General features: G+C 42.1%; 1 protein-coding gene across 3 annotated transcripts in view; it reads left to right on the forward strand.

The window, feature by feature from the left end:
* The window catches only part of ZCCHC17 (zinc finger CCHC-type containing 17), a 32,453-nt gene that overhangs the window by 7,779 nt on the left and 6,942 nt on the right, over window positions 1–17,732 (forward strand). For 2 of the 3 annotated variants that reach the window (XM_048826177.2, XM_048826178.2), the window contains exons 5-7: window positions 74–165; window positions 981–1,081; window positions 7,255–7,391. In XM_048826177.2, the coding sequence (XP_048682134.1) occupies window positions 74–165; window positions 981–1,081; window positions 7,255–7,391 (330 nt within the window). The remainder of the gene's footprint in view (window positions 1–73; window positions 166–980; window positions 1,082–7,254; window positions 7,392–17,732) is intronic. The other variant, XM_048826179.2, reaches the window with a different exon arrangement.

Genomic DNA, 17,732 nt, shown 5'->3' on the forward strand with positions numbered 1-17,732 from the left:
GTCTTTGTGGGTTTTCCTATAACCGGATTCTGTTATGACTTGCTTTTTTTCCCTCCGTGTCCGTCTCTTACAGATGAAAGATGACAAGTTGAAGCTGTCTCTTTCCATGAAGGTCGTCAACCAAGGAACAGGAAAGGACCTTGATCCAAACAATGTTGCCCTTGAGTAGGTAAATCTGCTCTGTTGGGTGTAACAAATCAGCCTGGCGACTATTGCTTCCTTTGTTCCCTGCCCTCCTATTACAGTGACTGACCTGGTCCTCCTGCCAGGAAGGAGGCGGCAGCTCCCTCCTGAGCCCATCAATGCCGCTCTGAAGCAAATGGAGGGGTCTCTAAAGAACAATCTAAGATGTTCCCTCTGCAGCACTGTTGGCAAAGGACTACATTTGAATACCAAATTTCAGCATGCTAACAAAACGTGCTGTACATAATGACCTGTCCATGGCAATCTTTCTTCCTGTGCTGAGGGTGTATTTATTTCCTGTGAGCTTACAGCCCTACAAACACTTACCATCCCAGGCACAAAATCTCCTTGTCTGCACTTTCTTGTGATGACATTTTATTACTCCGTCAAAAATAATTATTTTATCCCAGGCATATGTTTGTGTACATTATATATATGTGTATGTATATATTAGTGTGAAGTAGGGCAGCTGCGAGTTAGCCAAAGTATAAGGCTATACTATAAAGTATAAAGCTATGAGTGTTTGCCTGTATTCTGTGAAACTGACTCTGAAATGAGTCCTCTTATACCAAGAAACAAATAGGGAGCAAGCGTAATATGCTGTCTGTGGCTTCCTCCACTAAGTAGTCAACTGCATTCTGCAGAGTAGTCGCTTTTATTTAGGTGCCTAGCTATGGATTTAAAAGCTTAACTTCAGGCAGCCATGTTTGAAAACTTTTGTTTGAGCTTCCAGGCAAATGCATGGGGTTAGAGGTGATGCAGATTGGAAGAGAAAAATAGTTCTTTTCTTTCCACAGTCAGGATGAGCGGAAGAAACGTTCATTCAGAGACTACACTAGTCAGAAGATTACCCTGGAAGCTGTCTTGAACACTGTCTGCAAAAAATGTGGTTGCAAAGGTACGTTTGTGCTGTTTCCATTCTTGTTCTATTGTTCTAGTTTTTTGTCTTGACGCTCATTACGGAGGTATCAGTAGTGACTCTGCAATTATGGCTGTGTTGATATATTCAGTTAAAGCATGATACCCATTTCTCGCTGTAAAGATTGAATTTAGGTCTCCAAACTTAACACACTTAACTCTTCAGAGGACAACTGAAATTTCTGTCATTTCTGACGATTGCAGGGGAAACATTTAGAAATGCTCATTCTTAAAGATTTGATTCTCATAGCCATGCTCTTTTGAACTTCATCTAGCTAAAGAACCAGTCGCTACAGTTTCCATACTTTTCTCTCTCACACACATTGCATTTCACAGCAAGGATACTGTTCTAATTTTACACTTCAACAGAAACTATTATTTCCTTAATTCATCCTAACTGCTTGCTATTTCAAGAAAAGCCAATGGAACTACTTAGTTCCATCAGCTACTAGGAACTGAATGCATGTTTGTGAGCAGTTCTGTTAGAATCGCTATCCAAACGCTCAGTTTTAATGTGTGTGAGATAAGTAAGTTTGGAAGGATTAGATTTTTTTGATTGGTAAACGTTGATTTCACCACACACAGACCAGCACAAAAGATTTCCATCTATGATAATGAAACTTATAGATAGTCAAAGAAATTAAAATGAAATGCATGAAAATGAGTTTAAGCCTTCCAAGGGAAAGTGGGGACAAAAAACCTAACTGGCTTCAAGACTGAGTTTGATAAGTTTATGGAGGGGGTGGTAGGATGGGACTGCCCACGATGGCACATTGCCTGTTGGTGACTGCCAGTAACAAAAATCCCCAACAGCTGAAGACAGGACACTAGATGGGGAGGGCTCCAAGTTACTACAAAGAATTCTTTTCAGGTGTCTGCTTGGTGTGTCTTGCTCACATGCTCAGGGTCTAACTGACCAACATATCTGGGGCCGTGAAGGAATTTTCCCTCGGGTCAGATTGGCAGAGACTCTGTAGGTTTTACCCCATACTGCAGAGGAAAGTGGAAGGGTCACTTGCATGTTTAAACTAGTGTAAATGGTGAATTCTCTGTAAATTGAAGTCTTTAAACCATGATTTGAGGATTTCAGTAACTCAGCCAGAGGTTAGGTGTCTATTACAGGAGTGGGTGGGTAAGGTTCTGTGGCCTGCAATGTGCAGGAGGTCAGACTAGATGATTATGATGGTTCCTTCTGTCCTTAAAGTCTGAGTCTGAGGTACTTTGCATATTTTGACATGAAGTTCACAGTTTGTGTTCAACAGTTAATAAAGCTTTGCCTTTTTGAATCTCAACATCTACTATTAAATAAATCTGCAAAATTATGAGGTTTCAGAACTGTGAAAATTGATAATCTTTATTTTTATGCATTTTTCCTATTTTTAGCTGTCAAAATTATATAAAAAAAATATTGAATTCTGAGAAGCCTAGATATGAGGGTTGTTTGGAAGTGAATCTTGGCTTAACTGGTTTCAGAGTAACAGCCGTGTTAGTCTGTATTTGCAAAAAGAAAAGGAGTACTAGTGGCACCTTAGAGACTAACCAATTTATTTGAGCATAAGCTTCCACAGTATGCATCCGATGAAGTGAGCTGTAGCTCACGAAAGCTTATGCTCAAATTAATTGGTTAGTCTCTAAGGTGCCACAAGTACTCCTTTTCTTTTTGGCTTAATTGGGGGTTTCCTTAACGCATAGTGATTTTGTTGATGGGTCATATGAGCAACCTTAGTCCTAATTAAGCATTTTGCCTGCGGAATTTCATAGAATCATAGAATATAAGGGTTGGAAGGGACCCCAGAAGGTCATCTAGTCCAACCCCCTGCTCGAAGCAGGACCAATTCCCAGTTAAATCATGTACCAATTTGTACCATGCCCTATTTGTTCTTATATATTACATGGTTATTGGCTAATAGTTATGGTGGACTTTTAAACTGTGTTAAAAAAGCTTAATAAGTGCACATTTAAAAGCAGTTTCTGCTGATGCTAAATATAGTTACCTGTCCAGTATGGACTGCACACAACCATCTTGAAAATGAGGCTGAAAACCATTTTCTAAAGTAGATTCCTAACTATGATAATGGTTTTAAAGCATTATTTTTAAAATGGCTTTGTCTGGTCCAAATTGACTAGGCAAGATGTGTTGGCAGGAACTATTTTTAGAGTTCAGCCATTGGTGTGTACAGGGTAGATCCAAAATGAGGCTAATTTCCAAAACTAAGCAGTTGTTTCTGTATGGCTTGCCAGAATTTGATGATTTTTTTTTTTAATTCGACTGATAATATCTTTGTTTTTTAAGTATTTTTATTTTTGTCCATTTTAATTTTCAGTTGTGACAAATTATGGGGGCATCAGACAGTTAGTTATTTAATGGTAGTATTCAGAGTAACAGCCGTGTTAGTCTGTATTCGCAAAAAGAAAAGGAGTACTTGTGGCACCTTAGAGACTAACCAATTTATTTGAGCATAAGCTTTCGTGAGCATCCGATGAAGTGAGCTGTAGCTCACGAAAGCTTATGCTCAAATAAATTGGTTAGTCTCTAAGGTGCCACAAGTACTCCTTTTCTTTTTAATGGCAGTAGACTTTGAGATTCAAAAAGGGACAGCTTCATTAACCTTTGAACACAAATTGTCAACATCGCCTGTCAAAATATAGAATCAAAAATATCAGGGTTGGAAGGGACCTCAGGAGGTCATCTAGTCCAACCCCCTGCTCAAAGCAGGACCAATCCCCAACTAAATCAAGGATACAAAATATCCTTAAATCAAACTGAGTTCTCATGCAGCATTTTTCTTAGTTTTCCTATCTTTGTTTTATTATTATCAATGGAAATATTTTTTTCATTGGTTTGTGTGTGTACAGTAAAATTGACACCGATTTTAAAAAATTGAATCCTTATAAGCCTTGGGGATGTCTTAAGATGCTTGGCTGGAAAGACATTCCCATTCTTGTGAAGAGCTTCCCTGACATGGGCTTATTCCCTCTGCCATATGTCCCTTCTACTGTTGAAGCCCCTGCTCAGATAAGTCTCTCCCATAGTTCTTTCTTCAGACACCAGGACACTGGGTTTGTCTGATTAATCCCTCTTAAGTGACCTGTGTTCTATTCAGTACCCTGGGTTGGTTAATCAGTGCAGATTAAACCAGTTGAACATTAAAGGAAAGGAGATTGTCACTGCTGCATCTAATAAAAAAAGCAGTGATTTAAATGTCTGAAATACAATAAAAACAAATGAGAAACCACCATCTTTAGTCTTACAAGGCAAATCAGGACTGACCTCTGGTCCCAGTTTCCAAGTATTTTAAAGTACTGAATTTTATTTTTCTAAATATATAATATGTGGTCGAAGATAGATAAATTAGTTCCAGGTTAAGCAGGTCCCATTTCCCTAGGTAAAATAACCGGGACTATTCCAGAATACTTAGGAAGGTTCTAGAACTAATTAAGGCAGGCAGGCTAATTAGGACACCTGTAGCCAATTGGGAAGCTGCTAGAATTAATTAAGGCTAATCAGGACACCTGGTTTAAAAAGGCTCTCATTCCAGTTAGTGAGGTGCGTGTAAGGAGCTGGGAGTGAGAGGATGTGCTGCTGGAGGACTGAGGAGTACAAGCATTAACAGACATCAGGAGGAAGGTCCTGTGGTGTGGACAAAGAAGGTGTTGGGAGGAGGCCATGGGGAAGAAGTCCAGGGAATTGTAGCAGTTGTGCAGCTGTTCCAGGAGGCACTCTAGACAGCTGCAGTCCACAGGGCCCTGGGCTGGAACCTGGGGTAGGGGGTGGGCCTGGGTTCCCCCAAAACCTCCCAACTCCTGACCCAATACAGGAGGTTCCACCAGAGGGGAAGGTCTCTGATCTGTTCCCTGACCCACATGGTGGATCAGTAGAAACTGTGGGGATTGTTCTTACTCTTTTTTTTTTTTCCCCATACTGCCACCGATGAGGTTATCTGAGTGAATGGCAGATTTGAGCCACGAAAGTGGCCAAACTGAGGGCTACTGTGAATCTCTGAGGCGAGCAAAATCTGCCAATAAGCGCAGGACCCACCAAGGTAGAGGAGGAACTTTGTCACATATGTTATTTATTTATATATATATATATATATATATATATATATATATATATATATATAAAACATAAACACACGCAAAACGGGCTACAATTAACTGTAAATTAACCAAACCATATTTTAAAAATAATTCTGAAACGTATTCAGTATTTCTCTCTTTTGGCCCAGTTATCTCAGTGCTCATCCATCTCTGTGAAGCACTGTTATCCCCATTTTACAAATGAGGAAACAGAGATGGAGAGGTGAAACAAGGTCATACAGCAAACCAGTGGCAGAGCCAGGAACAGAATGCAGGACTTTAGTCCTATTTTAGTGTCCTGTACACTGAGTCATCTGTCTGAAAATCTGCTTTTTCATGGGGCTGAAGTTCTCTTGTTCCTGGCTCCTGCTGGGATGTTTAGAGTTATACAATAAGGTGGCAACTTCAAATGAGAGACAACGACCACTGAATGGAGTTTGAAATAGTGATGGATTTTTAATAGTATGGTGACAGCATCTTCCATCTGTCCCTTTGTAGAGAATGCAGCGTGGACACACTAACATAAATTCAAATTGATGAGCAAAACAAAAACAAATGTATGTAGTGGTTCCTTTCATTATCTTTCGTGTTGGTCAGTTTCAAAGGGCTCCAACTGTGAAGAGCAAGTTCATTTATTATTAAGGCTCCGTGTCTGTCATGGAGGTCGCGGAAGTCATGGATTCCGTGAGTCCTGCAACCTCCATGACTTCTGCAGGGGCCAGTGTGGCTGACCCCAGTGCCACCCAAATAGCTGGCTCTGGGGCCAGCCGCTCTGGCTGCCACCAGAACAGTCACACCAGCTGCTGCTGGAGCAGCCCTATGTACAGCCACGCCAGCTGGAGTAGCCACGGCCCCGGGAGGCTGGCCAGAGCAGCAGCAGGCCCCTCACGCCTCGCCAGTGCGTCTCCCCCCACAAGATTTAATCACAGGTATTTTTAGTAAAAGTCATGGAAAGGTCACAGGCCATGAATTTTTGTTTATTGCTCGTGACCTGTCTGTGACTTTTACTAAAAATACCCATGACTAAATTGTAGCCTTAATTATTATTTGTATTATAATAGCACCTAGAGACCCCAACTGAGATCAGCACCCCATTGTACTAGAGCTAGAAACTGTCCCTGCCCTGGAGAGCTTTGTCTAAACAAAGACTGGGGGGAGGAACAAAAGCACAGTGGAAGGAAGTGTCTTACATTAACTCTCACAGCAGATAGAGGGGAGTAGCCCAATGCTCACTTGGTATTACGCAGGCATTCTATCGCTTCTAAGGAGATTTTATTTTAACATTAACAGACGGAAGTAATCACTATAGAAATAGGTTTCAGAGTTTCTGGACAAAAAGAAAAGGAGTACTTGTGGCACCTTAGAGACTAACCAATTTATTTGAGCATGAGCTTTCGTGAGCTACAGCTCACTTCATCAGATGTATACCGTGGAAACTGCAGCAGACTTTATATACATACAGACAGTCTCTACGTAAAAGAATAAATGGACACAAATCAGATGTCAAGAATTATAGCATTCATAAACCAGTCGGAGAACACTTCAATCTCTCTGGTCATTCGATTTCTGACCTAAAAGTGGCAATTCTTCAACAAAAAGACTTCAAAAACAGACTCCAACGAGAGACTGCTGAATTGGAATTAATTTGCAGATTGGATACAATTAACTTAGGCTTGAATGACTTGAATAGAGACTGGGAGTGGTTGAGTCATTACACAAAGTAAAACTATTTCCCCTTGTTTATCCATCCCCCCCACCCCCCCCCCCGTTCCTCAGACATTCTTGTTAACTGCTGGAAATGGCCCACCTTGATTATCACTATAAAGGGTTTTCTCCCCCCCCCCCATTTTTTCATGTTCTGTGTGTATATAAATCTCCTCACTGTATTTTCCACTGAATGCATCTGATGAAGTGAGCTGTAGCTCACGAAAGCTTATGCTCAAATAAATTGGTTAGTCTCTAAGGTGCCACTATAGAAATAGGCTCCAAGTAGAATCTTCATTAGGCTCCTCAAAAGAAATAGCCCAAAAAGGGGGATTTATTTTGCTCTTTTCTGTTTCAAACATTTTGCAGGTCATTTTGCCAAAGAGTGTTTCATGCAGCCTGGGGGAACCAAGTATAGTCTGATACCGGAGGAGGAGGAGACAGCAGAATATGAAGGTGATAAAAAGTCCAGCCACACTGAGAATTCTTCAAAGAAAAGAAAAAAGGTACAGGTTGTAGCCTTGTTGATGTTAGACCACAGAAAAATGGACCAGTTTACAAGCAGGCAGCTCATTGGTTTGAGAATGGGATAGACTTTGGTTTTGAACAGTTTGTGTAGTGAAATAGACAATTTATGCAAGTTTTTTCTAGCTGTCTTTAGACTTATTCATTTTTAATAAATTTAGCTTGGATATTTGAGGTGCTTGTTACCATAGTGGGGGGAGGGATAGCTCAGTGGTTTGAGCATTGGCCTGCTAAACCCAGGGTTGTAGTTAAATCCTTGAGGGGGCCGTTTAGGGATCTGGGGCAAAAATTGGGGATTGGCCCTGCTTTGAGCAGGGGATTGGACTAGACGACCTCCTGAGGTCCCTTCCAACTCTGATATTCTATGATAGTATACTGTAGTCTTGCAGTCTCATCGGTTTCCATGTAGTCCACTTGTCCGTTCTTTCATTCTCTTCTCCAGAAAAACGAATGATAGAACTGAGCTACCATCTAGTGAAGTAACTCTAATTCTAGTTTATCTCTAGGCTTTCAGTGTCAAATGGAGCTCTTCACCTCATCTGTTTATACACAGTAGCATGGGAGTGGAAGCCAGCCATGGGTCCTTCATGTCTGGAATGGCTTGATAGTTCTACCCCGCCTTGTCACAGTTCAGGGCACCCCCTTGTGGTCCATCATGGGCACCCACTCTAGACTGCAGGCTCTTTAGCCATCTCTCCTGGGCAGAGACATGTCGATTTTTTCCTGACTGGGGTTTTTCCAGGCTGCACAGTTCCCTACCTATACTGCAAGCTCCTCAGCAAGTCAGATTGCCTGAGCATTAAATAAAACCAATAAGGTTTAATGAGGTTTGTTGTTTTTGCAAAACCATTAAAAAAACTCCTTAAAAAATAAAAGGACCTACTTGCATGCTAATAAGCTTACCAGAAAACACCCCAATCCCAAAAGGGTTCTGGCAGGTGATCAGCCCTTCTCACCCCATAAAGGGGGTTTTCTGTGGTCACAAGTTCATAAGAACTTCAGTTCAGAACAATCACACCCAAGAATCCAGCTCAGGACTTTGCAGCTCAGGACTTTGATCTTCAGATTCCAGGAATAGGTAATCAGCAGACAGTGGGTTTCTCTACAGGGCATAGCTTCAAAAGTTTGGGTCTAGAGGTGGGAATTTGCATTCACGCTCAACTTTGTTTGGTCCAAAACTGTCTCCTTGTCTGGCACTTGTTTAAAATACTGTAGTGCTTTGAAGCTCATACCACTTCCTTGGGTTTACTCTGGTCACATCTCCCTGCTAGAGAAGTTGCATACAATCCCACAATAAGACTTGAATTTGGTGTTTATGGTATAATTGACTCCAAAGCTACCTAAACTTAATTCAGTAAGATCTCCCAAATATATTGTAGGAAATTGCCATATCTGTTGCACTCCTATATACTTTCTTAAATTTTTTTTTTAAGTTCTTAAAACTTTGTCACAAACTACTTTCACAGAGATTTGAGGACCCTTTTTGATGCTTGTAATGAGATAAGATAACTGCCATACTGGGTCAGCCCAGGGGTCCATCTTGCCTGGTATTCTGTGCGTGACTGTGACCCGTACCAGTGCTTCAGGAGGAGTATACAGAACAGGGCAGTTAGGGTGATTCACTGTGTCTTCCCCTACCAGCTTCTGGCAGTCAGAGGTTTAGGGACACCCAGATTTTGGGATTTCATTCCTGACCATTGTGGCTAATAGCCTCTGAGGGGCCTATCCTCCATGAACTTATCTAGTTCTTTTTTTGAACCCAATTATACTTTTGGCCGTCACATCATCTCCTGGCAATGAGTTCCACACGTTAATAGTGTGTTGGGTGAAGAAGTACTTCCTCTTGTTTGCATTTAACCTGTTGCCTGTTTAATTTCATCGATTGACCGCTAGTTTCTTATATTGTAGGAAAGGGTAAATAACAATTTTCTCTATTTACTTTTTCCTCACCAGGATTTTATAGACCTCTATCATAACCCCCCTTAATCGTCTTTTTTTCTAAACTGAACAGCCCTAATCTTTTTAGTCTCTCCTTGTATGGAAGTCATTCCATGCTCTTGATCATTTTTGTTACCCTTCTTTGAACCGTTTAGAGTTCCATTATATTCTTTTTGAGATGGGGTGACCAGAACTGGAAACAATATTCAAGGTGTGGGTGCACCATTCATTTATATAATGGCATTATGATATCTGTCGTCTTTTCTGTCCCTTTCCTAATAGTTCCTAACATTCTGTTAGCCTTTTTGACTATTACTGTGTATTGAGCTGAAGTTTTTGGAGAAGTATCCATGGTGACTCAAAGATCTGTGTTGAGTGGTAACAGCTAATTTAGAACCCATCATTTTATTTTTATATATATACACACACATACACAGTAACTCCTCACTTAAAGTTGTGGTTACGTTCCTGAAAAATGCGAATAAGCGAATCCAAATTCCCCATAAGAATTAATGTAAATCAGGAGGGTTAGGTTCCAGGGAAAAATTTTCACCAGACAAAAGACTATATTATATACACACAGGTTATGTTTTAAACAATTTAATACTGTACACAGCGATGATTGTGAAGCTTGGTTGAGGTGGTGAAGTCAGAGGGTGGGATATTTTCCAGGGAATGCCTTACTGCTAAATAATGATCTAGCAATTGGCTGAGCCCTCAAGGGTTAACTTGTTGTTGTTAATATAGCCTCACACTCTACAAGGCAGCATGAATGAAGGGAGGGGAGACAGCATGGCAGAGAGAGACCCACACCGTGTGTGTGTGTGTGTCTCAGAGAGAGAGAGATGTGCATTTCCCCTTTAAGTATGCTGACCCCACTCTCAAGTACACTTCCTTGTTAAGTTTCAGAGTAGCAGCCATGTTAGTCTGTATCAGCAAAAAGAAAAGGAGGACTTGTGGCACCTTAGAGACTAACAAATTTATTTGAGCATAAGCTTTCATGGGCTACAGCCCCTTCATCAGATACATAGAATGGAACATATAGTAAGAAGGGGTGTGGGTGGGTGGGTGGATGGATGGATGTGTATATATACATACAGAGAACATGAAAAGGTTGAATAAAAGGCTAATTAAGATGAGCAGCTATTAGCAGGAGAAAAAAACTTTTTTAGTGATAATCCAGATGGCCCATTTAGACAGTTCACAAGAAGGTGTGAGGATACTTAACATGGGGAAATAGATTCAATATGTGTAATGACCCAGCCACTCCCAGTCTCTATTCAAACCCAAGTTAATGATATCTAGTTTGCACATGCCTAGAACCCCGACGAGGCGTATTCTATCTGCTACCCAAGATCCATAAACCTGGAAATCCTGGACGCCCCATCATTTAGGGGGAGGGATAGCTCAGTGGTTTGAGCATTGGCCTGCTAAACCCAGGGTTGTGAGTTCAATCTCTTTGGGGGGAAAAAATTGGGAATTGTGCCTGCTTTGAGCAGGGGGTTGGACCAGATGATCTCCTGAGGTCCCTTCCAACTCTGATATTCTATGATTCTATGATCTCAGGCATTGGCACCCTAACAGCAGGATTGTCTGGCTATGTGGACCCTCTCCTCAGGCCCTGTGCTACCAGCACTCCCAGCTATCTTCCAGACATCTTTTGTCTTCCTGAAGAAACTACAATCCATCCATGATCTTCCAGAAAACACCATCCTGGCCACTATAGATGTAGAAGCCCTCTACACCAACATTCCACACAAAGATGGACTACAAGCCGTCAGGAACAGTATCTCCGATAATGTCACGGCAGACCTGGTGGCTGAACTTTGACTTTGTCCTCACCCATAACTATTTCACATTTGGGGACAATGTATACCTTCAAATCAGCAGCACTGCTATGGGTACCCGCATGGCCCCACAGTATGCCAACATTTTTATGGCTGACTTAGAACAACACTTCCTCAGCTCTTGTCCCCTAAAGCCCCTACTCTACTTGCGCTACATTGATGACATCTTCATCATCTGGACCCATGGAAAAGAAGCCCTTGAGGAATTCCACCATAATTTCAACAGTTTCCATCCCACCATCAACCTCAGCCTAGGCCAATCCGCAAAAGCGGTCCATTTTCTGGACACTACTGTGCTAATAAGCGATGGTCACACAAACACCACCCTATACCGGAAACCTACTGACTGCTATACTTACCTACATGCCTCCAGCTTCCATCCAGGACACGCGCCACAATCCATTGTCTACAGCCAAGCTCTAAGATACAACTGCATTTGCTCCAACCCCTCAGACAGAGACAAACACCTACAAGATCTCTCTCAAGCATTCTTACAACTACAATACCCACCTGCTGAAATGAAGAAACAGATTGACAGAGCCAGAAGAGTACACAGAAGTCACCTACTACAGGACAGGCCCAACAAAGAAAATAACAGAATGCCACTAGCCATCACCTTCAGCCCCCAACTAAAACCTCTCCAGCACATCATCAAACCTATCCTGAAAAATGATCCCTCACTCTCACAGATCTTGGGAGACAGACCAGTCCTTGCTTACAGACAGCCCCCCAACCTGAAGCAAATACTCCCCAGCAACCACACACCACACAACAAGAACGCTAACCGAGGAACCTATCCTTGCAACAAAGCCTGATGCCAACTCTGTCCATATATTTATTCAAGTGACACCATCATAAGACCTAATCACATTAGCCATGCCATCAGGGACTCGTTCACCTTCACATCTACCAATGTGATATATGCCATCATGTGCCAGCAATGCCCCTCTGCCATGTACATTGGCCAAACCGGACAGTCTCTATGCAAAAGAATAAATGGACACATCTGACGACAGGAATCATAACGTTCAAAAACTGGTAGGAGAACACTTCAACCTCTCAGTAACAGATTTAAAGGTGGCAATTTTGCAACAGAAAAGCTTCAAAAACAGACTCCAAGGAGAAACTGCTGAGCTTGAATTAATATGCAAACTAGATACCATTAACTTGGGTTTGAATAAAGACTGGGAGTGGCTGGGTCATTACACATATTGAATCTATTTCCCCATGTTAGGTATCCTCACACCTTCTTGTCAATTGTCTAAATGGGCCATCTTGATTATCACTACAAAAGTTTTTTTTTTCTCCTGCTGATAATAGCTCATCTTAATTAATTAGCCTCTTACTCCACCTTTTCATGGCGTGTGTGTTCGTACTATATGTTTCATTCTATGTATCCGATGAAGTGGGCTGTAGCCCACAAAAGTTTATGCTCAAATAAATTTGTTCGTCTCTAAGGTGCCATAAGTACTCCTGTTCTTTTTATTGCCTTGTTAAGTAGATCAGCAAGCTGAGACTGCAGCTGCCAGGAAGCTCCCTCCATCCTGAGCCCTGTCGTGTGTGTCCCCTGCTCTATGGAAGACTGGGTAAGCGGGGTGCAGGGAGGAGGGGGACACCCTGACATTAGCACCTCTCTTCCCCCCCCCCCCTTCCCTCTCCCACAGCAAGCAGGAGGCTCAGGGAGCAGCTCCAAGACAGAGGGCACGAGCAGTGCATGGCAGTGGGAGGAGGGACAGCTAAACTGCCCGCAATGATAGTCTGCTGGGTGGCTGCTGCACAGGGAACTTAGGGGAGTGGGGAGCTGCTAGGGGGGCTGCCAGTCCACCCTGGTTCCAAGCCCCCACCAGCTAGCTGCAAGGGACTGCTCTTCCTGAAAGCAGTGGACAAAGCAGGCGGCTGCCAAACAACGTTATAAGGGAGCATTGCACAACTTTAAACGAGCATGTTCCCTAATTGATCAGCAACAAAACAACATTAACTGGGATGACTTTAAGTGAGGAGTTACTGTATGCAGCTGGGATTATTATTTTTTCCAGTGTGCGTTACTTTACACTTATCAATGTAGAATTTCATGTGCAACAAAATGGCAGAATCACCCAGTTTTGTGAGATCCCTCTGTAAATCTTCACAGTCAGCTTTGGACTTAACTATCTTGAACAATTTTGTATCTGAATTTTACCACTTCGCAGTTCACTCCATTTTCCATATAATTAATCAATATGTTGAACAACACAAGTCCCGGTACAGATCTTTGGGGAACCCAGCTGTTTGCCTCTCTCCATTGTGAATTGATTTGTACCTTGAATGTCTTGACGCTATCAAAGTGTTCCTACTGCATGCAATGGTACCTGAATCTCTTCCATGGTACAATTGAGGTGGAATATTGGAATTGGGTAGATTTACTTTTTCTTGTCAAAAAAGCCCTGGAGAACTTAATCGTGGCAATACAAGTGGGGCTCTATCAAACCTGTTCTATAAACCTCTGAAATGTAATAGAGAATGAGTTCATTCCTGCAGGGTTTTGGACTAGCCTATGGAATTCTACAGTAGTGTTTATAATTAAATTCTGTAGGATGGTTCCAAAGATGTGGTGGTGGTTTACTATTCAGTTCTTTAGGACTTTTGTGTAGGAGTTGTGCTCTAAGTGTAGGACATAGATCTTTACATCAGAGGTCACCAAGAGGTCATCCTGTTTAGATTGCTGACATTCAAATGCCGTCTTGGATTCAGGCATACTTATTTGCGGAGAAAAACCGGGAATCTGTACTTTTACATTGCTCTCTTGGATCACAGAAGGTGGTCAGTCTGATAAATTTAAATTATATTAATTCTTTAGCTAGGGAATTCTTTAGTTGGGAATGAGACCTACAGCCTGGAGGCATCAGTAGTCTGTGGGTCTACTTACCCACTCTATCTGAGGGAATTGTTGAAAGTAAAGAAAGTGCACAGCGGTGTTAGTCATGTCTACCCAAAAGGCAGACTGTTATCAACTAGTATTAGATGGGATTCTCTCACACGCACAGCGCCCCTAGGCACCCTGACTGCCCATGGACTTTGCAGGACTAAAGCTAATGAAATATTAATGAGAAGACTGCATGGAGGGCCAGCTAACTTCTAAGTGATGATTCACGCTGATCAGCACAAATGCCAGCTTTTGTTCAGGAAACGGTAGTCTGTACCAGACTGTGTATTCACATAGAACCCAACTAACTTTGTCACATTGTTGATATAACTTCTCAGTAGTCCAATGGCTAGGGCCCTAGCCTAAGACCTGGGTTCAAGTCTCTGCTCTGCAACAGACTTCTTGTGTGACTTTGAGCAAGTCACTTAGCCTCCCTGTCCATCAGTTTCCCCTCATATGTTACTACACTAAAGATTGTGAGGTTCTCCGGTATTATGGTAATGGGGGCCAGATAAATACCTTAGATTATGTAAAAGTTCTGTGAAAGCTGCCTCAAGTTTTGTTACTGAAACAAACTCTTTAACTTTTAACTTTTTGGGTCACAGGAGAACAAAAAACTCCCATGGGCATAGTGCATACCTAGTCTCGGCTGGGCATGTGTAGGAGGAAAATATACTGAGCAAAAATTTCCCTTCTGATTTTTTTTCCCCCACACATCCCCCATCCATAAGAGGTCAGCTATTCCCAGGTATAAGACTAAAATCTCCTTCAGTTTATTTAATTCCACTTAAGCATCTAATTTTCTGCTCAAATGCTGTGCTTTCTGTAGCTAAGCTACATCTTTCTTCACATAAGGTCCTAAACTGGACACTGTGTGTCAAGTGGTCTGACTAATGCATATAAAGTGACAGCACAATCTCCTTGGATTTACATAATCCCAAACAGAGCTGGTTTTGAGAGGTGACTTTCAAAAAGAACTAGAACAATATTTCAGAAGTATTTTTCCAGACTGTTCCTTCATGTATAGCTTGTCTCAGAAAAATTCTATTAGAATTGGAAAAGATGCAGAGAAGGGCAAGTAAAACGATTAGGGGAATGGAACAGCTTTCGCATGAGGAGAGATTACAAAAACTGGGAATGATCATTTTGGAAAAGAGATGATTAAGGGGAGGAGAGGGGTATGAGAAATCTATAAAACTATGAATGGTGTGGAGAAAATGAAGTGTTATTTACCCCTTCATGTAACACATGAAGTAGTGGTCACCCAATGAAATTAATAAGCGTCAGGCTTAAAACAAACATAAGGAAGTGCTACTTCACACACTGCACAGACAACCTTTAGAACATGTGTTGTCTCTCTGAGCACCTTTAAATCTGGAGTGTGTTTACAAGAAAAATAAGTTTTTTCTGTCTTCCAGTCCTGCAAACTCAGCTGAGAATCAGGAGTCAGCTAATGCATCATCACCATCAATAAAGATTCTGTAGACCAAATTCTGCCCTAATTTACATCTGAGCAGCCCCATTGTCTCCAGAGGGGTTTCACTGATTTAGCTGAGAGCTGAATTTGATCCTATAGTTGCAGCTAAGTTATTTCTGTTGCCACTTATATGAGCCAGAACAACATCCAGCTGTGTGGGATGGTACAAGGTTAATAGGAACATAATCTTCAGAGTTATGAGTAAAGAAGGCAGAGACACTTGAATAGGGTGTTGGGTGCAGTATAAGAACCTAAATACAATTCAAAGATGCTATTTTTACAGAGCTCCTTCTCCACAAAGGAACCACATCGTAATTATGGAAGAGACTATTGTCTCTCCATAACTTGAGAGAGAGAGCGCGCACCATTGAAAGTAGTTGTAATTATAGGAGACAGTGATACTCTTTGCTACAGTCTCTCCTATATGTTCTGTAGGATGAAAAAAATTCCTTTAATTTCCAGTCAGAATGAAGCCCACTACAGCCTCCAGCATTGTAACCTGTATTTTGCCATCATTGCGTCTTTCCAGCATGCCCAAAATATTTAAATCCTGTTGTAGGATAAATAAACAGGCCCCGTAGTGTGGATTACTAAAAATACAGGCTGGTTGGTTGTCATGCCAAACAATGCTAAAATCACAACTTTACAGGAAAAAAAGGCAAAAGTCACTTGTTTTGGCGCACACTGCCCTCTAGCTAGGTATTTGTGGTCCCATCACTGTCCTATGTGAATAGTTGTACAGTATTTCAAAGCACTTACTTTAAACCATTTACAAACCATGTCATTCTCCCATATTCAACTTCGTTGGATTTACATCGAATCACATTTGTGTGGTGTTAATAATCTGGGAAGAGGCGATAGGATCTTCTCTTCTAAGGGAAGAAATATCCCTGGCAATGTGAGGTAACCTTCCTCTCCAGCTAGGAAAGTTTCACTCCTTAGAAATTCGACATTGGTGAGGCCTCATCTGCAGTATGGTGTCCAGTTTTGGGCCCCACGCTACAAGAAGGATGTGGAAAAATTGGAAAGAGTCCAGCGAAGGGCAACAAAAATGATTAGGGGTCTGGAACACATGACTTATGAGGAGAGGCTGAGGGAACTGGGATTGTTTAGTCTACAGAAGAGAAGAATGAGGGGGGATTTGATAGCTGCTTTCAACTACCTGAGAGGTGGTTCCAAAGAGGATGGTTCTAGATTATTCTCAGTGGTAGAAGATGACAGGACAAGGATTAATGGTATCAAGTTGCAGTGGGGGAGGTTTAGGTTGGATATTAGGAAAAACTTTTTCCCCTGGGAGGGTGGTGAAACACTGGAATGCGTTACCTAGGGAGGTGGTAGAATCTCCTTCCTTAGGAGTTTTTAAGGTCAGGCTTGACAAAGCCCTGGCTGGGATTATTTAATTGGGGATTGGTCCTGCTTTGAGCAGGAGGTTGGACTAGATGACCTCCTGAGGTTCCTTCCAACCCTGATATTCTATGATTCTATACCAGTTGGCTTGACTATTTATTTCTATTTCCTCACCAAGTGACTGCACAGCACTAACAGCTATGACAGGGCAGGAGTGATTTACAGCAAGGCTGTTCCAGCAAAACTCCCCATGAGCCCTGGGATGGGCTCGAGGTTACTGGAGAACATCTTCCCTAAGATAATAAGGAGTGCTGTCAGCTTCGGTGACACTTGGCTTCTCCCGTTACACTCCCCTCTAGGGAGGAATGTAAATCATTCTTTATATGACAGAAACAATGAAAAGGTTATGGTTAGGGCTCCCATTACTTTGCTGCCTCATCTTCCTCTGTCCTTCCGCTCCTTGAAGCATGTTCACAGCCAGACCCTGAGCCTTGTTAACAGTCTGTCAACCTGTTGAACTAAAAAAGTAAAATAAAATAAGTCTTTTTGTCAGATGTACTGAGATCCCTTGTTCATCTCTTCTCATGACAAGCAAGCATGAATAGCCCAGGACTTCTCCAGCCAGCAGGCCTGTGCCCAGGTGATTCGCATTACGGACGCTGTGCAGTGGTCTTTCCTTCACCTGGAGGAGGGAAGTGGACTCTGCCCTCCTCCACCCCACTGCTTTGTGACTGTTTTCCTGAGCAACAAGGGCTAGCTTCATCCCCACAACCCCCCATATTTCCTTTCATACCAGCCCTCTCATGCTTTA

The sequence above is a fragment of the Caretta caretta genome, chromosome 19 (assembly GCF_965140235.1).
Source record: "Caretta caretta isolate rCarCar2 chromosome 19, rCarCar1.hap1, whole genome shotgun sequence".
In the NCBI taxonomy this organism is placed as follows: Eukaryota; Metazoa; Chordata; order Testudines; family Cheloniidae; genus Caretta; species Caretta caretta.